Source organism: Xyrauchen texanus, chromosome 12 (genome assembly GCF_025860055.1).
Source record: "Xyrauchen texanus isolate HMW12.3.18 chromosome 12, RBS_HiC_50CHRs, whole genome shotgun sequence".
NCBI lineage: Eukaryota > Metazoa > Chordata > Actinopteri > Cypriniformes > Catostomidae > Xyrauchen > Xyrauchen texanus.
Window position 1 is genome coordinate 20,116,939 of NC_068287.1, and position 25,618 is coordinate 20,142,556.

The 25,618-nt window shown below is 38.2% G+C and overlaps 2 protein-coding genes across 5 annotated transcripts in view; both read left to right on the top strand.

Moving 5' to 3' along the window:
• Nucleotides 1–12,483, top strand: part of myo15aa (myosin XVAa) — a 52,506-nt gene extending 40,023 nt beyond the window's left edge. Inside the window, exons 46-64 of the mRNA XM_052139596.1 lie at nt 362–503; nt 592–703; nt 1,379–1,453; nt 1,839–2,044; nt 2,133–2,275; nt 2,351–2,423; nt 2,503–2,575; nt 2,659–2,732; nt 3,468–3,550; nt 3,656–3,786; nt 4,173–4,267; nt 4,355–4,432; nt 5,180–5,276; nt 5,397–5,557; nt 5,710–5,843; nt 6,551–6,684; nt 6,772–6,905; nt 11,796–11,936; nt 12,067–12,483. Coding sequence (XP_051995556.1) covers nt 362–503; nt 592–703; nt 1,379–1,453; nt 1,839–2,044; nt 2,133–2,275; nt 2,351–2,423; nt 2,503–2,575; nt 2,659–2,732; nt 3,468–3,550; nt 3,656–3,786; nt 4,173–4,267; nt 4,355–4,432; nt 5,180–5,276; nt 5,397–5,557; nt 5,710–5,843; nt 6,551–6,684; nt 6,772–6,905; nt 11,796–11,936; nt 12,067–12,168 — 2,188 coding nt within the window. The 3' untranslated portion in view covers nt 12,169–12,483. The remainder of the gene's footprint in view (nt 1–361; nt 504–591; nt 704–1,378; nt 1,454–1,838; nt 2,045–2,132; nt 2,276–2,350; nt 2,424–2,502; nt 2,576–2,658; nt 2,733–3,467; nt 3,551–3,655; nt 3,787–4,172; nt 4,268–4,354; nt 4,433–5,179; nt 5,277–5,396; nt 5,558–5,709; nt 5,844–6,550; nt 6,685–6,771; nt 6,906–11,795; nt 11,937–12,066) is intronic.
• A 1,370-nt stretch (nt 12,484–13,853) lies between these two features.
• The window catches only part of LOC127653419 (lethal(2) giant larvae protein homolog 1-like), a 71,617-nt gene continuing 59,852 nt past the window's right edge, over nt 13,854–25,618 (top strand). For 2 of the 4 annotated variants that reach the window (XM_052140102.1, XM_052140104.1), the window contains exon 1: nt 13,854–14,085. In XM_052140102.1, coding sequence (XP_051996062.1) covers nt 14,036–14,085 — 50 coding nt within the window. In that variant the 5' untranslated portion in view covers nt 13,854–14,035. Of the gene's footprint in view, nt 14,086–16,462; nt 16,561–25,618 lie in introns of all 4 variants that reach the window. The other 2 variants (XM_052140100.1, XM_052140103.1) reach the window with 2 other exon arrangements.

The window sequence follows — 25,618 nt, forward strand, 5'->3', positions numbered from 1 at the left end:
AACGAAGATATTTTGATGGAGATATGAGGTGTTTTTGTCCATACAATGCAGGTCAATGGGGTCCAACACTTCCAAGCTCTAAAAAGGACTTAAAGGCAGCTTAAAGAAAAAATCTATTTGATTCTAGTGATTTAAACTGTCTTCTGAAGCAATTCAATTGGTTTCAGATGAGAAACTAACCAAAATGTAATTAATATAAAATTATCATTTTTGGGTTAACTATTCCTTTAATGAGAGACTGTCTGTATTTTCTTAATTAATATAAATGATTTGGATTCATTTTGATACCAATGGCACAACAAACATGATCCTTATTTAGCTAGTTGTGGATGATACTGTGATCATGTCTCATCTCTTACAGCTACACAGACATCATGTTTGTCACCATTCCCTCAAAGAACATGCTGGAGTTCAACCTCACCAATGAGAAACTGATTCTTTTCTCTGCCAAAGCTCCTCAGGTCAAAACCATGATTGACTACTTCATCACAGAGCTGAAAAAGGTCAGTACATTCTCGCAACATTGGGTCACTTCAGAAATGACTGGTTGCGATGCTGTGGAGTGAGTAATTGTGCTCTCTCTTGCTTTAGGATTCAGACTATGTAGTTGCTGTGCGTAATTACATTACAGATGATAGAACACTGCTGAGTTTCCATAAGGGAGACATTATACGCTTACAGAAGATGGACGGCCTGGACGCAGGTGAGACTGCTTCAGTCCAAGAGTGTTTATGAAATTTGTTACAATCCCTGAGCTAAACTTAGCTGCATTTGTCAGACCTCTTTATCAAGAGTGACAGTGCATTCAAGGTACACATTTTGGCATTGCTAGTGCTAGCGGCATGTTCTACCAGTTCAACTACAGGAACATTCTCCATATTTAAAGAGCCTAAATAATTAACACAGCAGCTCTTAATGTCGGACAGCTGCCTGTAAATCTCTCTCTCTCTCTGTCCCACTGCCATCTCCAGTTGGACTTTATCCCTATCTGAGGCTTGATTAGCCTGATTAGGGGCCGGGTGTACAAACCAGGCCTCACCCTCCGCATGGGTCAAACATACATGGGTCAATAAACATGTTTTAAATTCCTCTTAATTAAAATGTATTTTGTGGGACTTTAACACGTTTAAACTAACGTGAAAAAAAATATTATATTTCTAAGATCATTGTACTGTACATGCATTTTCAAACTAGAATTTTTAAAGATTTTGAATATTCTTATAATTCACTGAACCACATACATCCTGTTTTAATGGATTTTCGACTACTAAATAGTTTAATAATACATCCAAATAGTATACTGAATGTGTGAAAGATGTTGCTTATAAAGTTTAAAGGCACAAAACTTGTTCACCAAAGCTGTAACCTTGTTTCACAGGCCAGTGTTATGGTTTCATAGTGAAAAGGAAGGTGATTCTACTGGAAGAATTAAAAAGAGACACACTTGATTTTGGTGGGTCGGTGTGTGACGCTTGCATGGAGTGCTGTTTGTATTCTTATTGTGATACACTGCTCTTGACAGTGTCATTTCAATTTGCAGGTGTGATATCTGATGTTTATCTGATATCACTTGCATGTAGGGATGCACCTATTAGACATTCTGCTTGATATGATAACCAGTGTTTACTTTTTTATTCTATGCAATTATTTTACGACTTCCAATATTAAAAATGCTAATATTGGCTTATACCGATATGATCACCAATATACCATGCATCCCTAGTTGCATGTATAAGCATGATGGTTCCACTAATATTATACATTTTCACCCACAATAAAAATGTGAAATTACCATCACACACACACTTTCACACACTATGTCCTTGTTTTGTTAAAAGGCTGGAAGTTTGGTGCTGTTCATGGCCGATCTGGGGGTTTTCCTGTGGAGTTTGTACAGCCAGTGGCTGCTCCAGACTTCATTAACATTCCTGTGGATAAGAAAGAGGAACCCAAGAATAAGCAGGGTCGCGTGGCTGCCTCGGCCGCTGTGGCTGTGGCCGTGGGGTCCGCCGCTGCAGCCCACGAATTGGACCGCTCCATTGAGGTATGTGTTCCCCTATAGAATGAAATTCTTGTTTACCTTTGCTGTAGAGGTCTCAGAGTGCCCTTGTATTGCTGCATCTCACCTCTAGGTGGCATCTCCAGTCAGTGATTATGCAGAGGCCTACACAGACAGTCCTGACATGGACATTGATGAGAGAATCCTGCAGGACAGCCAATACAGCATGGTGGAGTTTGCCAAGAAGTACTTCAGAGGGGCCCAGAGGAAAGATGGGTCAGTTGATTACAACACTGTTGAATAAAGAATTAATTATAATAGACAAAATTAAATTTCGCTTGTATTTTGCAGTGATTTGTATAAGAAAAAGTCAAAGAAAGGAAAGGACGTTAGTGAACCATCAGAAATGGTGAAATATTCCAAGGTACAGAATGCATACCATCATTTTTAAACATTTCCTTAAAATTACTCTCACAAATGCATCAATATTTTTTGTCTTGTAGTCCCCCATTCAAGAGTCTCTGATTGAGTTCACTGATGAAAACATTAACAAAGTGGCTACAGAGATATTTCTTTGTAAGTGAGAAAATCCCCCTTTTATACATCCATCCATCCATTCATCTATCATATATCGCAATGTAATAATCTATGTTTTTCAGCTATAATGAAGTTTATGGGGGACTACCCTATGAAAGGCCAGTCTGAGGAGAATATTGTCAGCACAATCCTGAGGGTATATAACTCTTTATATAACATCAAGTCTTCATCATTAAATGTTAACATACAGAAGCAGGAATATACTTAAAGGAATAGTTCACCCCAAAAGGAATATTCTCTCATCAATTACTCATCCTCATGCCATCCCAGATGTGCATGACTTTCTTCTGCAGAACACAAATGAAGATTTTTTTTTTTTTTTTACAATATCTCAGCTCTGTTGGTCCATACAATACAAGTAAATGGTGACTAGAATCTCCAAAACTCACATAAAAGTAATCCAAATGACTCCAGTGGTTTAATCCATGTCTTCAGAAGCGATGATAGGTGTGGGTGAAAAAACAATCAACATTTAAGTCTTTTGACCATACATCTCCACTTTCACATTCTTCTTCTTTTGTTTTTTCACCACCTACTGGTTGGGCTGTTCAAATGTGGAGATTTATAGAGATAAAAAGGACTTACATATTGATCTTTTTCTCACCCACACCTATCATATCGCTTCTGAAGATATATACGTAACCATTGGAGTCATGTGGATTATATGTGCCTTTTATATGCATTTTGGACCTTCACATTTCTGGTCACCATTCACTTGCATTGTATGGACCTAAATAGCTGAGATATTCTCAGATACATCTGGGATGGCATGAGAGAGAGTAAATGATGAGAGAATTAAAATTTTTGGGCAAACTATCCCTTTAATGCCTTTGATGCTAACTTTTATTTGAGCTCAATGTCCCATTTGCAGATGAGTGGAGAGTATGGACTGATGCGCGATGAAGCTTACTGCCAAGTGCTCAAGCAGATCACTGGGAACACCAGCTCCAAGGCGTATGAGCCAGCTTCTTTCTGAATGAAGAAATCCCATAGACTCATTTTACTGTGCCAGGCAGAGGGTTAATGTTTTTTTTTTCTCCTTTTGACTGTGTTTCACAGCGAGAGTTGTCAGAGGGGTTGGAGGCTGCTCTACATCCTCACTGCATACTACAAGTGTTCAGAGGTGCTCAAACCTTACCTGCTCAAATATCTCCAAGATGTCTGTGCAAGTCAAGGGGTGCACTTTCAAGGTAGACTGCTCTCATAACTTTATGTCCCTGGCAGAAAATCCATCATAAGGTGTTAGCTGCATTTTGGAACATGGTAGCTGGTACAAGCTGGTCATTAGCTGGTCCAAACTAGTCAATAGCTAGTCAGGAAATAGACCAACTTGCACCATCAGCAAACCAGTTACCAAATCAGATGGTTTTTGGAACATGATGGCTGGTTGGACGAGTTAATGTTCAACTCAGACCACCTTAGACAAGCTAGAAACCAGATACAATGTTCCAAAACACAGCGACCAGCCTAATGTGGATTTTCAGCAGGGGTTAAAGCTATTCAGTTTACACTGATTAAAGAATAAGAAAATCAGAGGTTCCTCAAGAGATTTACATGTATGTTTTAATGCTGACAGGTATTGCCAAGGCTTGTGAGCAAAATCTAAGGAAGACGTTCCAGTGTGGTGGCCGTGTAGTGTATCCTAATGGCATGGAGCTGAAGGCTATGCTGGTTAGTTGCTCATTAGCAGATTTATGGATTATAATGCTATGGTATTTTCCAGTCTGTGCTTAATTAAGTACAACCCTTGTTTTCAAGGCTGGACGGAGCTCCAAAAGGCAGTTGTTTCTGTTTCCTGGTGGAATTGAACGCCACTTAAAAATTAAAACCTGCTCAGTAAGTGAACTAAAAGGGTTAGTTCACCCAAAAAATTGAAAATTCTCATAATTTACTCCATCCCAGATGTGTATGACTTTCTTTCTTTTGCTGAACACAAAGATTTTTTGTAGAATATTTCAGCTCTGTAGGTCCATACAATGCAAATGAATGGTGGCCAGAACTTTGAATCTTCAGAAATCACATAAAGACAGAATAAAAGTAATCCATAAACCAATTAAAGTGATTTAATCCACATTTTCTGAAGTGTTATGATAGATGTGGGTGAGAAACAAATACATTACAAGTCTCCACCCCCATCCACTAAGAATGTGAAATGCCTAAAAACAAAAGAAGTATTTGAAAGTGAAAGTGGAGATTTATAGTAAAAAAGGACTTAAATATTGATCTGTTTCTCACCCACACTTAAATTGCTTGAGAAGAGATGGATTTAACCACTGGAGTCGTATGGATTACTTTTATGTTGCATGTGTGTGCTTTTTTTAGCTTTAAATCTTTGGCCACTATTCACTTGCATTATATGGACCTACAGAGTTGAGATATTCTTCTAAAAATCCTTGTTTGTGTTCAGCAGAAGAAAGAAAGTCATTCACATCTGGGATGGCATGAGGGTGAGTAAATGATCAGATAATTTATATTTTTGGGTGAACTAATGTTTTACAATATTTAAAGCAGCTTGGCTAGTGAAGTAATTTATTTAACAGAACAAGTATGAGGCTAATTCACTTTGGTTACTTGACTGTGAAGGTGGCTTTGGATGTCATTGAAGAGCTGTGCTATGAGATGGGCCTGCATAAAATTGAGGCCCTGGAAGAGTATGCTATATTTGTGGTCACAAACAGAGGTGAGATGACAAGAGAGTGCACAATCATGTCAAAATAGCTGATATTGCAGTTTACATATTTTAGCAAAGTGTCAAATCATTCAAGTAAACTGTGTTAATCCAATGACTCTCATTCTGCAGGTCAGAATGTCCGCCCACTAAACAAAAGGGAGTACATCTTGGATATTGCTACAGAGGCAGAACACGTTGATAGCACCTACAGTCTGTGGTTTCGACGAGTAATCTGGACACAGCCACTAAAGTTTGACAATGAGCTCGGAGTCACTATGCATTACAATCAGGTTTGTCAACCAGACTGATTCAATTTCCCAGACTTCCTTTCATGTTTTATGCTGTTTATTGCATCAGTTACTGTACATCTGAAGGATCTGGTCTTGGTTTGTTCTAGGTTTTCTCTTTAAAAGTTGCTTATGTCTTCATCCACATTTTGCAGGTTTCCCCTGACTACTTGAAAGGGCTGCTCAATATCATCCCACAGGGTAAGGCCAGTGATCAACAGCTGCAACAAGTGTCAAAACTGGCCGCTCTGCAACATCGTGCCAAGGACTCTGTCTACCTCCCCACCCTGTAATGCCATAAATCTACTTTATAATCTAAAAGAAGAATATGTTGCATGTTACTCAATAGCCTGAATGTTTTTTAATGGACATATTAGCTTAGATGCAATTATGCAGGACAGTGGTTCTTAACAGGTGTATCATGCCCCAAAATGGAGTATAGATCTGTTATGATAGGGTCCCGGACACCCTTCAATAAACACAGCTAAATGCAAAATAATAAAATGCAACTAAGCATATAATCATATATAGTTAGGCTAGCAAAACAAATTGGTTTATCAATGTTTAGAAGGGAGAAGATGTCACAGGCCGTGTGTCCAATCAAACTCAATCAAATATTTTTGGCTCATATTCACCTGTCACCTGGTTTCTAAGCTAGCCATATTAGGTAGATGCTAACATGGACAGGTTGCATGTCCTTATCCGCCAATCCAAGCAGAAACTTTGACATTTTTACTTTTCTATGACTGTCAATTTTAGTACTGTGTCCTGGGTCCTGAAAGGAAAAAAAAGTTCTTAAATTTTTAATGCATAAACTCTGTCTCATCTGTCAATGTCAAACACTTAAATGTAATCGTTTTAATACAGAAATCCTCAAGATTTAGAATGTAATACTTCTATTGCCCCACATATAGAATTTTGGGTCCATTGCTGTAATTTCAGAGGGCATTTTCTTACCATCCTGTAGACTAACCCCTTTTTGTTCTCTGCTATCAGCCATGAGGTTCAAGAGTATATTCCCTCCCAGCTCTTTGGGTTCCAGCGGCCTCAGCAATGGCTGAACATGGTGATCCAGCATAACCAGCAGGTCCAGGCGCTCAGTCCTCATCAGGCCAGAGCACAATTTCTGGGTGAGGAGTTCACTTAAGAGCACTGCCAATGCGGAGGCAGATAGCAATTTATTCTCAAGACTGATTGTTGTGCTTGCGTCTCTGCAGGGCTTGTCAGTGCTTTTCCCATGTTTGGCTCATCATTCTTCTACATACAAAGCAGCAGCAACAATGCTATTGACACCCCATGCGTACTGGCTGTCAATCAAAATGGTCTGAACTTTCTAAGCAAAGACACTCATGTAAGTTTAGCCTCTTGTTTTAGATCCTTATTAAAATAGTATTTTAAACTGTAATGACAGCAATTTTTTATCGAATTAATTACATGGTGTCCCGATTCTCTTCCCAGTCCAGCCCTGCCTCCTCCGATACAAAGTTGAAATCTTTCTCCCATAATCTCTTAATAGAAGTTAAAGCCCTGTCCCCCAGATTCTGAATTAGCAGGGAGTAATACACTGATGCCTCATGACCTTTTCCAAAAGCAGTAATCACCCCCTCCCAGAGTGTCTGCTGCTTTAGAGGGGTGTATGCTTCTCCCAAAAATAGTACAGAGCAGGTGGCGCAGCTGTAAATGCCTAAAGAACTGAGATCTGGGAATCCCAAATGTTGAACCATATTTTCAAAGGATCACAACACTCCGCTCTCATATAGGTCACAGAGTGTAGTGACCCCCTCCCAATCCACTACGACCAGCAGAAAGCACTTAATAATATACATTTTGGGTTCAGCCATATGCTCGAGGCAACATTGAAAAAAATGTCAGAATGAAACACTTTGGACACTTTTGTCCATACCGAGTGCAAATGCGAGATAACGGGGTGTAATTTAACTTCTCCGTTAGTTTGATAAACAGGTTTTGTAATGGCGAAGTATGGGCAAGAAATTCCTGTTCAATACAAAACCAGGGAGGGGCTCTCTCAGGTGGAAGTGACAAATGAGCCAAATGTCTGAGACCGAATGCATAATAATAAAACTAAATCTTGGGTAGGTTTAGCCCACCTATTTCAATCGGTCTATGCAGCTTACTGAAATGTAATCTGGGACGTTTACCATTCCAAATGAAGGACTTTGCTATGGTATCAAATTTCTTGAAATAAGGGAGGGGACATCTATAGGGAGAGACTGTAGCAGGTAGATTAATTTTGGAATACAATTCATTTTAATAACATTAACCTACCCAATCATCAAAAATGTAATGAAGCCCACCTGCCCACATCGCTCAAAAAACTTTTTATTAAAGGGTCAAAATGAACTCTAACTAAATCACACAAATTTGCTAGGAATAAAATACCCAAATACTTAATGCCCTGTTTAGGGCACTTAAAGGCACCTGGCTGAAAAGCTGGGCAGTATGCTGTCAGAGCCAAAGCTTCGGATTTAGACCAATTAAATCTGTATCCTGAGAACATCCAGAGTAAAGTAATCTGAAATTAATCTGAAATCATTTGTTTGTACCACCGCTACCGGGTGTCTATAAAGTAACTTAATCCATCCAATAAACGTATTCCCAAACCTGTACATTTCCTAAATCTTAAAAAGATAATCCTATTCTACTATAGCAAGTGCCTTTTTGGTGTCATGTGGGATGGCAGCAATCGGAGTCTGTTCATTCGCCATTGACCACATGATATTGATTAAATGCCTAATGTTATAAGAAGAGCTATATGGCCCCGAATAAATCCCACCAGATCTATATGTATAAGAGATGTCATTATTTAATCGGTTAGCCAAAATGTATGACAATATTTTAACATCTAGCTGGATCAGGGATATTGGACTGTAACTCTTACACTTGCTTGGATCTTTGTCCTTTTTAAGATTCAGACTGATCCAGGCTTGCGTCATGGATGGCAGAAGCTTTCCATTCTTTAATGATTCTGCATAAACTTCTAGCAAAAGTTGAGCAAATTCTATAGTATTAGATCTAAAAAACTCCCTGGAGGCCCCAGAGCCTTGCCTGTAGGCAAGGCCTCAATTATCTCCTCCAAGGTTATCTCAGAATCAAGAGAATTGTTTTGCTCATTCATCAGTTTAGGGAGTTCCTAATATCTTCATCAGTACGAAGATGTGGAATTATAGAGATCAAGATAGAATACTTTAAAAGCATTATTAATATCAATGGCTGAGGTAAATATTTCACCACCAGCCGATTTCACTGAGGGAGTGGTAGAAAAAGTCTCTCTCTGCTTTATATATCTAGCCAATAGCTTCCCTGCTTTGTCCCCTGACTCAAAGTATGACTGTCTTGCCCTGAATAGCCGAAGCTCAACCTTCCATGACAAAATCCCATGGGCATGGGCCTAGTTCCCAATGTGCTCTATGTCCTCATGGTGGCATTAAATGTTAAATCTAGTAGTATTAAATCTGTATTTCAATCATGTCGGAAATGTCTCCAGAGCCCGGGGGGGCCTGGGTAGCTCAGCGAGTATTGATGCTGACTACCACCCCTGGAGACGTGAGTCCGAATCCAGGGTGTGCTGAGTGACTCCAGCCAGGTCTCTTAAGCAACCAAATTGGCCTGGTTGCTAGGGAGGGTAGAGTTACATGGGGTAAACTCCTCGTCGTTACTATTTGTGGTTCTCGCTCTCAATGTGGCGCGTGGTAAGTTGTGCGTGGATTGCGGAGAGTAGCATGAGCCTCCACATGCGGGAATCTCCATGTGTCATGCACAATGAACCACGTGATAAGATGCGTGGATTGACTGTCTCAGAAGTGGATACAACTGAGACTTGTCTTCTGCCACCTGGACTGAGGTGAGTAAACGCACCACCACGAGGACCTACAAAGTAGTGGGAATTGGGCATTCCAAATTGGGAGAAAAAGGAATTAAAAATAAATAAATGTCTATTGAGCCCAAGGATTTTGAAATCTTTGACATATTGTCTTCGATCAGGGTGTATCAAATCTCACCGATTTATGGCATAAAAAGTATTAAAACCAGCAAAGTGCACAGAGCTCGCCGTTCACACGTCCGAACCTGGCATGGCATCACGTGACTCGTCCATCTTACTTTTCAACCCCTCCAATAATCTGGCTCCATTCTGGTATGCAATGCCCATTTGTCACGATCAATTAAATTCCAGATGGATAAAATCAGGTCCCAGCCTGCATTTATTCTTGTTGAATATCCTGTTTCACTCTGAAATATGTCCGATTAGGGCATACCTCCATAACTGAGGCCGATGCGATACACATCTTGATGCATAGCCAATGATACGATACATTAAAGATACATATGAAGCAGCTACCGATGTGATACGATTCACCCCTATTACGATGCAGTGTGATCCGATTTCGATTAGATTCAACACAATGCGATTCAATGCAATACAATGGAATGGGAAAAATGTGATGCTATGCAATTCAGTATGGTAGGATACAAAGAGTTCGCTTTTATTTCTTTGGTTCAGATAGACAGTAAATCATGAATTAACTTAAGTGCCTTCTGACTTCTAACTCAGACCTTTCACAAAAGGGCCTTTTGTAGAGCAAAAAGAATAAATAAAAAGATTAAATAAAACCAGACGTTATTTTCCTGTTCTGTTTCCAGTTACGCTTTTAACAGTTCACACATTTAACAGTGACACAATTTAAGGATGCTCAGGGATAAACAATGAAGAAATATTCCGTAACTTGCCAGCAGACGAATGTGCTTTTGTGTCGGCGCTTCAAGTGTGTTGTTAAATTAGTTGTACTGCCTTTATAATTTATAGCAGCATGACATATTTTACAAACTGCATGGTTTTATAAAAATCTCCATCTCTCTTATAAAACCCAAAGTGTTTCCAAACATTGGATTTGTAATTATTTGGTGCAGATGCAGCTCTGCCTCTGCCATGTTAATCTATATTCTATGTCCACACTTTTTTGCGTGATAATCTACTTTTTAATGACAAACTTAATAAGATCTACCAACTAAAAAAAAAACACATTTTCATTAAAAAAAAAAATGTTTGTTGGGACTACTGCATGTAGCCCTACATGGAATTCATTTTCTAATTAATTAAAAAATATATAATAATGTTAAATGTTGATATCATTCAGTTTTAACACTAAACCCAAAACACCTACAGCACAATAGATTACTATAGCCAGGGCATTTACCTTATTCTGATGATTTGCATTGAATGGAGTTTTGCATAATCCGGGCAGTAGCTGCTGGTAGCTAGTCTCAAAGACTTCTAGCTTCGCAATTTTGCGCTCTGTTCTCAGAAGCCCTTGGAAGGTGTGAACCTATTTGTAATGGCAACTGAATAAACAAAAATCTCGCCTGGTCAAAATTTACTCGTCAAGTGCAAGTCAGACAGAATCTAAAAGGAGGAAAGACAGAATTTTTATTTTTATTAAAATTTAACGAAAACACATTTAAATTTGTGCAATCTACCTGCATTGCCTTTGCGATCTGTGACTGTCAGGACACGCCTCGGTCTCCGTAGTGTTTTTATATGTCATTTTCACGTAGCAGCAGTGGTGATGAGAGAACGCACTGGAGAAACAGTTTAGAAAGGAGAAATCAATCTACATATAATCTATGGTCACAAATTATTCGTCACTTTCCAAATAATAAAAGTATAGCGCATCTACTAATTATTATATATAAATAAATAATTTTTTAACCGATGCAAATATGTTAGAAATGATGCATCACGATACAAATGCCCACTTGTATCCGATGCACACTTTTTTAAATCGATGCATCGCATCGTTAACTTTTATGCCGATGGTGAATCTTACCATCCCTAGTAAGTGTACTCATAAAAGTTGACAAAAATAACTTATAGCAGATTTTATTTATAATTTATGTCGCACTACACATATTTTTGTCCAATCAAATGCTGTCTAGAATGAGAATATCCCTCCCCCTGTCCAGCAAGTAGCAAATCAAGGTTCATGTCTGTGATGTAACTAAAGACTATTGGCTATTTAAAAAAAGGACAAGGCCCCTCAATATGTCCCACCCTAAACTCGGGACAGAAAACTGTTCTTATCATGTATTTCATGGTGTCTTTAAAAATAATTGTTTTGGCACTGTTAATATGTCCCTTATACTCAACATATTTTAAAAACTAGTCTTTTTCTATACTATACATTATATTTGTATAGGGTTCACAGCTGTTTTCAATGTTTTCCAGGAGCCGATGGTGAAGTTTCCGCTGAAAGAGGTGCAGTCCTCCCGTACACAGAGGCCCACAGCTGGCTCCAGTTACCCATATGTGGAGATAATGCTGGGTGACCTGTTGTCTCAACGCATTACACAGTTACAGCTTGACCAGGTATGGTCTCTGAACTAACTGGTGGAGCGTTTATCTTCATTCCAATTTACAGCATTATCTAATCATGTCATATCTGGTAATTTTTAGTTTCACCTTAACCTTTAAAGGTGTGTTGTGTTTTACTTTACAGAGTCTTGAGCTGTGCCGTGTCATTGCTATGCATATGGAGAACCTGCTGTCGGTACGAGAGAAGAGGCTGACTCTGCCTCCTAGTGAAATCACTCTGCTCTAGTACCCCTGCCCACAGCTGTTATTTATTACTGCTTTAATGACAATAATTGCAATCAGGCACTAAGTCATTTACATCGAAATACCACCTGTAATTTTTGACAATTCCATCTGTCTGTTTGGGATTTCAAAGCCAAATACCAGATAGCTTGTTCACAATAGTTTGCATGCATTCCATTAGGTTTAACATATGGCCCCATGATTTAAATCATTACTGTTACTACCTCTGGTTCTGGACACATATTCAGCTAGACTTTATATATATATATAAAGAGAGAGAGAGAGAGATAGATAGAGATAGAAAAAAACATATTTTTTAAGCCACAGTTTTTAAAGGTCTTGCCTCATGCTGAAAATGAATTTGCACTATATGAGATTATGATGTATTTGAAATATTTTAATATTGTTATGTCTCATTTTATGTCTATATGTGGACAGAAAGAGAAATATATCATGCACAATGCACCAAAGTACAATGAATTTAGTTTAAATATGAAGTATGTATTCTAAATAAATAATAAAAAATAAAATAAAATCAGAAGTGTACTGTTTTCCAAAATATAAAACGAAAGCTCTCATTATCATGAATGTGACTATATAGTTAATTTTGTTGCCCTAATACCAAAGTTTGAAAGATTTTCACAAGAATCACAAAGTAAAATATGATTTCTGTAAAACATCAAATACAAACGTCTCATTTATGATCCAATGACTGCTGCTGTAAGCCTCAAGTAGCTACAAATTTGATGTCTGCTCTTACCGTAGGCAGTTTTCTACATAATGAGCCATTTTCTACTTGTATGTGAGCTTGCTTGGGTGAATAATCCAATGTTATCTTAGATATCCAGAACAAAATATGCAGTCCAGCAGGACATGCTAAACAAATCATCAGAAAATAATGTTAGCGACTATTGGTGATAAAATGTCGCTAATTACACCTAGATTGAGCTTCTATTCCACTCAGAGGCCGAGATAGTCCATGAAACAATGGGGGTGGTACATGAACTGAAAATTAGACTGAATGTCTATGGACGAGCACATCTGTGTGAGTGCTAAATTGTGTTAGAGCATCACCTACATTTCAAATCTGCATATTGCATATTGGAAGGTGATTGAGGAAAAATATTTTTCCTAGTACTTGCTGCCATGCAGTGGAATGAAATTAGACATTTTGCACTGAGATAATATGAACAGAACCAGAATTACATGCTTACAAAATTAGGGGGAAAGAAAAAACGTATGGTTTATCATAAGATTGTAAACATATACAATATTATTTATTCATAATTTTAGACTTTTTTGGTGTTAAATATAGGGTGTTTTCTGATAAATTAACCACTTTTTTGCTATTAGTCCAAAGAATGTGTAAATGGTGAGCTTTTAAATTTGACTGAGAAAAATTGCAGACGTCAGCCCATGAAAATAAACTAGAGAAGTGAAATATTTTTACGTCCTGAAACTCTTGAAATAATTTTATGTGATCAAACTGATTGATTGTTCTTACGAAATAGTGGAAGTATTTCTATGCGTTTGAAAACTAAACCCAATCCAGACAGTTTCTCATCCGTGTTTCCCACACGCTGGGGCGTAGTTTTGTGAATTGGTCACAGATTCTTGCCCTCTCATTGGCTCTCTTAAGACGTGGTTCCTGTGAACTTGCCCTGTAGTCAAACTGCATGAACACACAGCCGAAAACTTGCACGGCTTGAGGAGTGGCTACAAAAGAAACGGGAGCGTATATGAAGGATCACATTGTTTTTCTGCACTGATTCACGCCTAACGGAATTTATATCAGTCTGAGACGTCGCGGGTTGTGATATATCTCTGATACGGCTTCAGGATGATGAAGTTTCGGTTCAGACGGCAGGGAAATGACCCTCATCGTGAGAAAATCAAGCAGGATCTTTTTGCATTCAATAAGGTACGTGGGATGCATAGCGTTGTTCAGTTGTCACTTCTGTCCCCCCGAGACTGAGCATGCATGCGGGTTCTGGTTGCATTTAATTCAACATTTAATCCAAGCTAAATGCATTTCTTGTGAGAAGTTATTGTGTTTATTCGGAACGCGCACTGTTTCATTGCAGAGAAATTGATCTGGATTAATTTGCAATTGATAGTACAGCAATGTTTTCCAAACTACAACGCTCAGATATGCCAAAATAAGCGCAGCAAAGTGGTCTGAAACAGTCGGTGTTTCAAGTATTTGTCGGAGTTGATGCACAGTCGGACGTTTATAGATGTATACTGTAAGAAAGTGAGTTTGCGTGTGAGCTTCATCTTCATCAAGCGGGCTCATTAGATCAGTTGCGCTGTCTATTGTGAGTAACCCCATAAAGTTTTCTCATTTTTTTTTTTTTAACAGTCAAACGCTAACACACATCAAGTAATAATTACTTGAGTTCGTCAAGAAATTCTTTCGCGGTATATGCATTTCTCTCAACATTCCCTTAATGTTGTCTGTGCACACAATAAACATCTCTCAGGTTCTGGCGCTTTCATGTACTAATGCTTGATTTTTATTGAAACATTTCACATTTTACTTTTTGTTATTTGAAGCTTTGTTTACCACGCTTTAATTTTTATTTTTTGGTACTTTTCAAATGCCTTTATGTATAGTTATTTAGTTATTATTATTTTATTTTTAGCCTTGTCCCTGGCCTATTCTTTCAGTTTTAAACTAACAATTCATAATAAAAGGAAAATTATGACATGTTTAAAACTTTGATAATCTAAACAAAGGAGAAATAGCCATTACATTTTTTATTGTGTAAAAATAATTTAGGCTAATATTATTATTTTATTTTTAGTTTACGACCACACCAGAAAAATCACGCTAAATCTCTCTCCTGCCGACTTCTTGTTGGCCATCATTTACAGTCAAGCAGAGTTTGTTCCACAAAATGCCCAAAAAATTACAAATATAATTTAATTATATGTATGTAATATAGCCTACATAAAATGGTATTTATCAAATAAGCCTTAGCAAGACAAATTATACAAATTTTATTTTTCATCACCATCATTTCCAACACAGAATTCCATTAAACTCAAAAATTAATTTCAGATTTGTAAATAACACAAAAGACTATTGGCTATTTTCCTAACTTTCATAAAGTGAAATGCATCCTCAATCAGATTCTGGTCAGGTGATTGACTTGGCCATTGCATAACATTCCACTTCTTTCCCTTAAAGTATGCTTGGGGTCATTGTCCATCTGTACTGTGAAGCGCGTCCAATGAGTTCTGAAGCATTTGGCTGAATATGAGCGGATAATATTGCCTGAAACACTTCAGAATTCATCCTGCTGCTTTTGTCGGAAGTCACATCATCAATAAATACAAGAGAACCAGTTCCATTGGCAGCCATACATGCCCACGCCATGACACTACCACCACCATGCTTCACTGATGAGGTGGTATGCTTTGGATCATGAGCAGTTCCTTTCCTTCTCCATACTCTTCTCTTCCCATCACTCTGGTACAAGTTGATCTTTGTCTCATCTGTCCATTGGATGTTGTTCCAGAACTGTGAAGGCTTTTTTAGATGTTGTTTGGCAAACTCTAATCTGGCCTTCCTGTTTTTGAGGCTCACCAATGGTTTACATCTTGTGGTGAACCCTCTGTATTCACTCTGGTGAAGTCTTCTCTTGATTGTTGACTTTGACACACATACACCTACGTCCTGGAGAGTGTTCTTGATCTGGCCAACTGTTGTGAAGGGTGTTTTCTTCACCAGGGAAAGAATTCTTCGGTCATCCACCACAGTTGTTTTCCGTGGTCTTCTGGGTCTTTTGGTGTTTCTGAGCTCACCGGTGCGTTCTTTCTTTTTAAGAATGTTCCAAACAGTTGATTTGGCCACACCTAATGTTTTTGCTATCTCTCTGATGGGTTTGTTTTGATTTTTCAGCCTAATGATGGCTTGCTTCACTGATAGTGACAGCTCTTTGGATCTCATATTGAGAGTTGACAGCAACATATTCCAAATGCAAATAGCATACTTGAAATGAACTCTGGATTATATTATGTTTTCTCATAATATAAGTTATATGGTAAAACCATACTTTTTTCATCTTAATTTAAAAAAATATATATTTTGCCATAAAATGACATGTATCATCTTGTTAAATATAATTTGTACATTATGTAAACTACATATTCATCAATTAACGTTTATTTTTTTTCTATAGCATTTTTACATTCTTTTCAAATTGCATGCCTTTTTTTTTTTTTTTTACAGTGTGCATCTCAAATGTCAATGTCTAAATGCTGATCATTACTGCTGCTTCTCTTTTACTTAGACAGTTGAACATGGATTCCCAAACCAGCCAAATGCTCTGGCCTATGATCCCAAACTACAGCTCATGGCCATTGGAACTAAATCGGGAGCCATCAAAATGTATCCTTTTGTGCAAGCTTAACAGAAATGGAAGTAAAGGAGTATTTCAAACCAAAAATACAAATTTTCTAATTGACTCATGATCATGTTGTTCTTCAACTAAATTACATGGGCTAGTTTTTTTGCATTTTGTATAATGCATTTTATGTTTTGTTAAACTATTGCTTTAATGCTCTATGTATTTTTGAATGGATAACAACTGCATAATTTTTAATGGCACGTATCAATAATGGTACATTTGATTGCACAAACGGTTTTTAATATAGATAAATTTCAGGCCAATTTCATCTTCACTCTTGCTCCCTTAACTTAGTAAATGCTGCATGACGATCATGCCATATTTCAGCAGATTCAGATTCATTTTTATTAAGAACAATGATACACTGCAGTGTTGTGGCCTATTTAATGGTTAATTGATGGCACTTAATTACTGTGGATGTTTGTGAGTTGAGTCACTGAAGTCGAGAAAAGACTTATTCTGGCCCTATAAAATTATAAAGAAGTTTGATTTTATAGTTTCCCTTATTGTTGGCACTCTCCAAGCCTGAGATTTATAGTCCATTAGGTAGAAGGAATGTTTAGGAGAGTAACCTCTTATCACAATAATTTGTTTGAGACTCCCTTGGTGAAGTGTTATTATCTAGTGCTCTTAGATTGGGAGAGTTGTACAGGAGCAAAATAACATGGAACAAATCCAACATTCTTTCATATTCTAGCTTCCTTTTCCCTGAGATGGAAACTGAGATATGGGCTGAAATCGGATCAGTTGTGTGATTGGGACTGTGATGGACTGTACAATACTGGTCTTTGAGCTGTAGTCAGGGTTGGTCATAAGAGGCTGGTAGTGTCAGGAACAGACCAACAGCTGAGAGACACTCTGTCTGCAGCCTTGTCTCATTTATGGAGGGGAGGGGTGAGGTTGGGGGGTGAGTGGGGTGCAATAGATATGGACCGACTGATCTGACAACCTGCCTCTTACTAGGTCTGAGTGGGTATCTGTCAGCACTTTGTAGCTAATGCCTCATCCATCAGAATATAAGACTTGTGATGGAGAGAGGACATTGACTGGATGGCATAAATAAAGGGGGTGTTCTGAGGTTGAGGAATGATCAGTTTGGCTTTGGAAGCATTTCTTCTGTTTCGGTGTTGAAGGGGGTGAGATGAGTCTTTAAGAGCTCAGAGTTTTGTTTACCCAGTCTGACTCCATTCAAAGACATTCAGTGTCAAGCGGAATGAAGTTGGGGAATATAGCATATTCACATCTATTTTGCATTAGCCTAGACTGCTATTTTTTTCCCATGGGATTTAAAGTTATCTTTAAGAGACTTTTAGGTTCTGGTGAGACATTTCGTCATGGAAATATTTTTACAACGAGAGCTAATTGAAATGGTGTTTGTAGTGAGGCTCTGTTTAGGTTTTCAAATAAAATTGCGCTGCATAACTTTATATTCAGGCCAAGGCAGAATCTGCAGACTTCAATACAATTTGTGTTCATTTTGGGGGTAAATTTGCGATTTTTATTTATTTATTTATTTTTTTAATAAACCTTTTTAAGTGTGTTGCATGTAGAGCTGTGTACCGCCAGCCATCTCATGATACGATATGCATATCACTGTTCGATATATCACAAGAATACTTGCCAAATAAATAAATAAATTCACATGAAACATTGGCGGTTGTGGCTCAGTTGGTAGAGCGGGTCGGCCACAAATCGCAGGGTTGGTGGTTTGAATCCTGGCCCACACGACTCCACATGCCGAAGTGTCCTTGGGCAAGACCCTGAACCCCAAGTTGCTGCCAATGGCAGGCCAGCACTGTGTGTGTGTGTGTGTGTGTGTGTGTGTGTGTGTGTGTGTGTGTGTGTGTGTGTGTGTGTGTGTGTGTGTGTGTGTGTGTGTGTGTGTGTGTGTGTGTGTGTGTGTGTGTGTGTGTGTGTGTGTGTGTGTGTGTCACAGTGTAAAGTGCTTTGAATACCGTTAAGGTTAAAAAGGCGCAATATAAGTGCAGACCATTTATTAACTTAATTGAACAGATCGCACAGTGATCCGAGAAGTAGGAAGGCAACGGATCCTCCGTTTCCTGGCGGACACTCAAGTAACATCAAAACTCTCCTTGGCATTGCGATCCTCCGTCAGTGGTGAGGTCTTCCTCCAGGCCTGGGCTTTGGCACCAGTGTGGCAGACAAGCCTCTCGTTCATCAGGAAAGGAGGAAGCAGGAACCGGATTAACAATCAAAAAGACTTCAATTCAACATAAAACACTGAACTTAGTGCACACGCAAAACACTGCTGCGTGCGTCTCCCGCTCTCTTTCTCTGGTGTCCCCGGCTCCTCCTCTTATCTCTCAGTGCTGGGCGTGAATCCTCTCGGCCCAGCCACGCCCTCTTCCTCATCACAGTGACATTATATTTTGGAAGTTTTTGTTTGGAAAATGTTAATAAAGCATTATATTGTTGCATATTGTTTTGTTTTTTGCAATTTGGCAAGAAAGTGTGTGTGTGTGTGTGTGTGTGTGTGTGTGTGTGTGTGTGTGTGTGTGTGTGTGTGTGTGTGTGTGTGTGTGTGTGTGTGTGTGTGTGTGTGTGTGAGTGAGTGAGTGAGCGTGTATTTATCACTTTGTGGGGACCAAATGTCCCCATAAGGATAGTAAAACCCGAAATTTTTGACCTTGTGGGGACATTTTGTCGGTCCCCATGAGGAAAACAGCTTATAAATCATACTAAATTATGTTTTTTGAAAAGGTAAAAATGCAGAAAGTTTTCTGTGAGGGTTAGGTTTAGGGGTAGAGTTAGGTTTAGGGGATAGAATATAAAGTTTGTACAGTATAAAAACCATTATGTCTATGGAAAGTCCCCATAAAACATGGAAACACAACATGTGTGTGTGTGTGTGTGTGTGTGTGGCGATTTAGAAATTATTTTTGAATTATTAATATTGGTCAATCAGTTTAAAATCAAAAAATCTGATTAATCTTGATTAGTAGCCCCCAAAAAAAATTAAAATTCTCTCACGATTGACTCCCCTTTAAGCCATCCCAGATGTGTATGTCTTTCCTTCTTCAGCAGAACTAACTTGAAGATTTTTATAAGCAAATCCACAGCACATATGACATTTTAGAGGGCTTTGAAGTTTGAATTTCAACATCAGACCGCCCAGATATTGTGTAAGTGGCACTCTGACATGGTGTACTATCATTCAGAAGTCTATGTAAACAGGGAGTTTCTCAATGACAGTCTCTGTAATTTTGGTGCATAAAAGTCTTTGCTATATAATGCTTAAGCAATATAATGCTTTATGGTCTTTGGAAATGGATTCGTTATTATTAAGTTTGCAGGTGTTATTTAATATTTATTTATTTTGTTTTATGTAGTTCTTTATGCATTTTTAGTTATTAATATATTCATTCATTCATTATTGACAGACCCAGGGGTGGTAGTCAGCAAATTTGCTCAAGCTACCTAGGCCCCCCGTTAGACACTCTTTAACTACACACTCACAGCTTTCCCTTCACAGAAGTGTGCTGCACTCTTCCATTTCCCTTTACAGGATTGCGCCCACTATTGGTTCCATCCTTAACTTTAATTGAAACTTTTTCTGATCTGCTCTTGTGCACCTTGTGTCTGATCAAGAGGGGCACTAAAAAAAAAACAAATCACAAGAAAATATCAGCTGGCAGTGCTCTTGTCTCTAGTCAAATGCCCTCAAACCATTGATACAGCTGGAAGTCATTGCGTTGCCACTGCTGAAATAAAATGCATTAATTGCCGGGAAACTTAACCCAGATTCGGACGGAATTAGGCTTTGTTCACACTGCAGCAAAAATCAGATTTTTCCTCAAACCGATTTTTTTTTGTTTTTGTTTTTTTGTTTTGTGTGTGTGTGACTGTTCAAACTGCAAGTTATATGTGGCCAGATCAGATTTGTTTCTGTTCAGACTACAGTCGCTTTTGCATCCACATTAGTTGTCATGGTAACGCAACAAACATTCGTATATTCACCATGCATGAGAATTAGTGATGGATATTTTGCCATTGATTATACTTTTCATGAGAGCAGTATCCAAATATGAACATACTTCACAGACAATGGCTTAAAAATGAGAGAGGTGGCATATGCAATGTTTGTTGCTGCCCGTTTTAGTGGGGATGTCCTGTATTTTGGCTGAAATGACGACATCTTATCCAGGACTCCTTTTTATCTGGGGGTCCTGTATTTTAGCAGAGAGTAAAACATCCTTGTTGTGGTTTCTTGCAACCGGTATGGTTTACTGCACCTTAGAGCATTTCTTTGGGTTAGTTAATCAATGTCTGTATTATTATAAGCAGTTTTGCAGTGCTTTGTGTGCCCTGTAACATAAAAATGACATATGGGTGTGTTTATTCAGAAGTGATGATCTCTTTACCCTGTTTACCTTCCACTGTGAGAGTTTTGTAGGGCTGAAATGTTTAATAACAGAGGCTGAACTTGCTTTTTTAAGTACATTTTATTGAAAATTCTGTAACAATCCTACTGCGTGGCCATCATTATTGTATTAAATTTGATGTGCCCTGTGAAGGCATTAATTATGCAGTTCGGAACGTGACATGTATTCTTGTCGCAAAACCTGACGTATAACAGCCATCACGCACCGCGTCTTCTGGGTTTACACACTCATAACACACTGATCGTCAAATGGAACTGACCCATCAGAATTAGTTTAGCTGTGCTGATTAATTATGCAGATTATATTGAACATATACTGTATCTGGAATTATTAGAAAATTAGATTAGAAAAATTAATTATTGGAATATCTGGTAAAATACATCAAACCTGGTGACTTTAGCAAGCCTCCAAATGCACCTCTACCTACACTCTGAATTCATTAAGCAGTGGAGACCCATATATTCCAAACTCATGCCCTTAGCCCTTATCTCTTGGCCATGTGTAAACACCGGCTTAATCAATATCCTGTTGGATGAGAAAATATGCAAGAAGCAAATTAAAAGTATAAATATTAATTTCTATATTGAAAACTGGATACATTTATCCTATTGAGTTATTTGATTTAAGTTGGTGCTTTCATTAGAAAAAAAACTGGAACAGCATTTTTGGTTGTTTGATAATCCTCTCATTTTATCTGGATTGGTTCCAGCTCCAGATGTGAGGTTTGCGCTTCAAAGGCCTGAATGCTGTGAGATGCATAGCTCTGCAGCTCCCGTCATCCAGTTGTCAAACGCCAGATCCCCAAGAAGCATACAGCCCTGTCTAAAGCACATGGCTCATCAAGAGTGCTGTCACGAGTTTGTCCAATTCATCTTTTACAAAGCCATCAACAGTAGCTCTGATGGTTTCATTTACACTTTAACAATGTAATTAACCATTCCATTAAAGTGTTTAAAACTTTAGTTTGAGCATCCTAAACAGCCTGACTATTATAAACATTTCAAGATGCAGACACGAAAAAAAAAAAAAAAATGCACCGGTCTCTACATATATTTACATTTATATACAGTACATATGTAAAATGTGTAAGAAATATTTTTTTCCCCATTTAAAGGTTGTAAGAAGATTTAGAAACCCTTGTTATTATTGACAGACAGGATTCAGTAGATAAGTGTTTTTTTTTTTTTTTGGCTTATGCGTTTTCATGTTTAGCCTCTTTGTACATTATGCCATTGTTTTGGGACGTGAGTGAGCGAGCATCTGCCAAAACAATGGCGTAACGTACAAAGAGGCTGAACATGATTCACCGGCATCGTGCTGACAGGTATGATTGTTTTGCTACAAACTTTGAGACTGTATATTATGTTTGACTCTCCAGTGCTAGAACAGGGCTAAATGAAAGCCTATAGGTCTGACTATGCAAGACTTTAGTCTGAAGTAATCACTTTTCTTTGAATGATACATTTACTGCTGTTATACAATAGCCTTTGTCGGCATTAGCCAGCTAGCCAGCTTTATCAATAGCTGTTAGCTAAATTTGGTGGATGATGACTGTAGCGGTTTACCAAATAGGCTGTACATTTTATAAATATGTAGACACAATTCAGTATTGACGTGATTCCATTTACCTTGCTGAATAATTACAGATTAACATTGTTTATGACAGTTACTGTGCAGGCAAGATCAAGTTAGCTAAAATTACACAGATCAATCCTTATGGCACTATATTTCACATGCTTTGCTGTTATGTAAGCTTACCTGTACAATATGAAGAACACCAATTCAGAGTCTGTTTTGATCCTCAAAACCGATCGAAGGTCCCTCCAGGAATCAAATGCCCTGCCGATGTTCACTCTAGTTTTCACACGACCACGATCACGTTCCCGCTTACCCAGATTCAGTAGATAAATGTATTTTTTTTTGGCTAACCCGGACCTGGTTTGTGTAGGAGTCGGTGTTGTGCTGGGAGCTGGACGTTTGCTGGATTCCATCTCTAAGATAGCATTACCTAGTGTTGCAGTTTGTTGTCGCTGTTGAATAGCGGAAGAGAAGCACCGAGGCAAGACTCTCGGGAGTGCGCATAAACGTCACATCCTTTGGATTTTCCCGGCAAAACTGACCCGCTCCCTTCACATGAAAATCAGTCTACAGGCTTTAATAAGTAATCTAGAAAGTCCAGGAAGGGCTCATTTTTTAAATTGCTTTAAGCCGTTCACACATTGGAAAAGAAAATGTATTTGTAATTATAATCCCAAATTAACTTACAAAATGTATATCAGGTTAAATTTATTGCTGGAATGGTGTAGAGTACAATACTAAGAACCATGGTATGGTAACTTGATGATAAATATGTATTTTAAATTAATAGGTTTCATTAATGTTCCTTTCATTAAGCTACTATGAATATTGTTAATACTTTATTATTGCTCTAATTAATAAACAAAATATATACATAATACGCAATAAACAGTTGTAACTGCATTGTAGCTAGTATGAGTGTAGTGATGTTGTATTAACATATGGCCTACACAAGAAGTAATGGTTATCTGTGTTATTTGTGTACTATAATGTGCTTTTCTGTGAATAGTGAAATTGTTTTCCTACTTGGAAATATTAATTGAAATTATTTGATATCACGAGATAAAGGCCCCACTGACAGCATTAAAAGGCAAATAAAAAAAAATTAAAATAACATTTGATATTATTATGGGACACAGTTGTCCAGGATCTGCGAAGAGCATCAAAAACTAGCACGGGTACAATAACATGGAGTATTTTCACAAATTGTAGTTGTATAAATTAAATTAAATTTAAATGTATCTACATATATTTACATTTAGCAAATTATGGTTACATTAGGAATGTATGTGCATTAGATGCTGGAAATGTCCCGCCCCTTACTGAAATGGAAAATATGATTGGTTAGAAAATATCCAATCACGTCTGAAATGAACGTTCTGTCTTGTCTGTGCTATTATTTGCGCGCTCGCCTCCCGCTGCACTGTGCGCATTTAGAGAGAAGCTCTGTACACTTTTTAAAATAATAAAAATAATAAACACAATTCTCTCAACGATGCTCCAGATGAGCTGTTGGAAGTGCTGAGTTCACTCCTAAAGAATGTATGTGGCTGTGCCCTAAGTTCAACCAATGCAGGACATTCCTCAGAGCTGTTGTGGCTGGCTCTTGTCTCAAAGACATCTTTTAAAATGGTTTCCAAGGCCACAACTGGAGCAGGCTGGTAATCAGGATGTGCTTAATTTTAGCAACGAGCACTTCTGTATGATTGACAGGAGCACAATTAATCTAATAAATAATTGAGATTACCTTTTACAGCTGCCAGAATTAACAGACTGATCTCACAGTGAAATCGGAAACCGTAGAAGATTGATTTTTCTTTAGCTAAAATTGGCCTGTGCTTTCTGAAATTCGAAACGCTGCCCCCAGTTGCCAAAGAGTTAAGTGGTGTTGGGTGTATGGGCAAGTTTGAACTCCATTTTCCAGGTGTAATGTCCATGGAGAGGCGCCAAAAGCGAGTTTTGAGAGTAAGGTGGAGAGGAATCCCTATTTTATAAACCGTACCCCTACACCTAACCATTAGTGGAGTAAAAATGTAATGTTAATGTGGAAAATGCAATCTCAGAATCACAGTATTCACTGATTATGCGAACATAATTACTTCCTGGTTTCAACACAAGATCTGAACCTGTTTCTTCTATACTGCAATGCTCCTCCGGTTGTGCCACAAGGGATGGTAAACTTGCTGTCTTATAGGAGATGGTGCTTGTCTGTGAGTCAGCATAGTCCGGCCTTGGATACTCTGGATACTGGAACTCTCGTAAACAACATGCCGACTTACCATGTCATGTTGCAATTTAGTAATTGTGACAAGTGTCAATTGCAGCATTCCATTTATGTGTACCAAATTTCTATATACAAGTTTCTTTGCAGTGTTTGAGCATTATAACCAATCATAGACATGTCTTTCTATGCAAAATACTTTGTCATACTGCTTTTAGGGTCAATGTAAAGTAACCGTTTAGGCACTGTAAAGTAATTCAGTGACACACATCTGAGCTTGTTTTGCATGTGTAGTCTACGCAAAGTATATGATATATATATCAAAATGAAACTCGCAGTCATGGACTATCAATTTTTTGTCATTATCTTGCAGCTTTAATTGTCAAGGGGGCCTGGGTAGCTCAGCAAGTAAGACGCTGACTACCACCCCTGGAATTGTGAGTTCGAATCCAGGGTGTGTTGAGTGACTCTAGCCAGGTCTTTTAAGCAACCAAATTGGCCCGGTTACTAGGGAGGTTAGAGTCACATGGGGTAACCTTCTTGTGGTCTCTATAATGTGGTACTCACTGTCGGTGGGGTGCATGGTGAGTTGTGCATGAATGCCACAGAGAATAGTGTGAAGCCTCCACACTGGAATGATGTTGTCATCCAAAACAACCTTTGAATGGCTTGCTTACAGTTTGCTTCTGCATTTATAGCTGCATATAAAAAGTATTTTACATCCAAAAATTAACCGCATCAAACGCATTGAAAAATCATTGGTTGTCTTATCAACCAGGTGCAGTTGTTCTGCATTATTTATTCTATATGCATGGAGTGCTAGTGTGCTAGCTATCT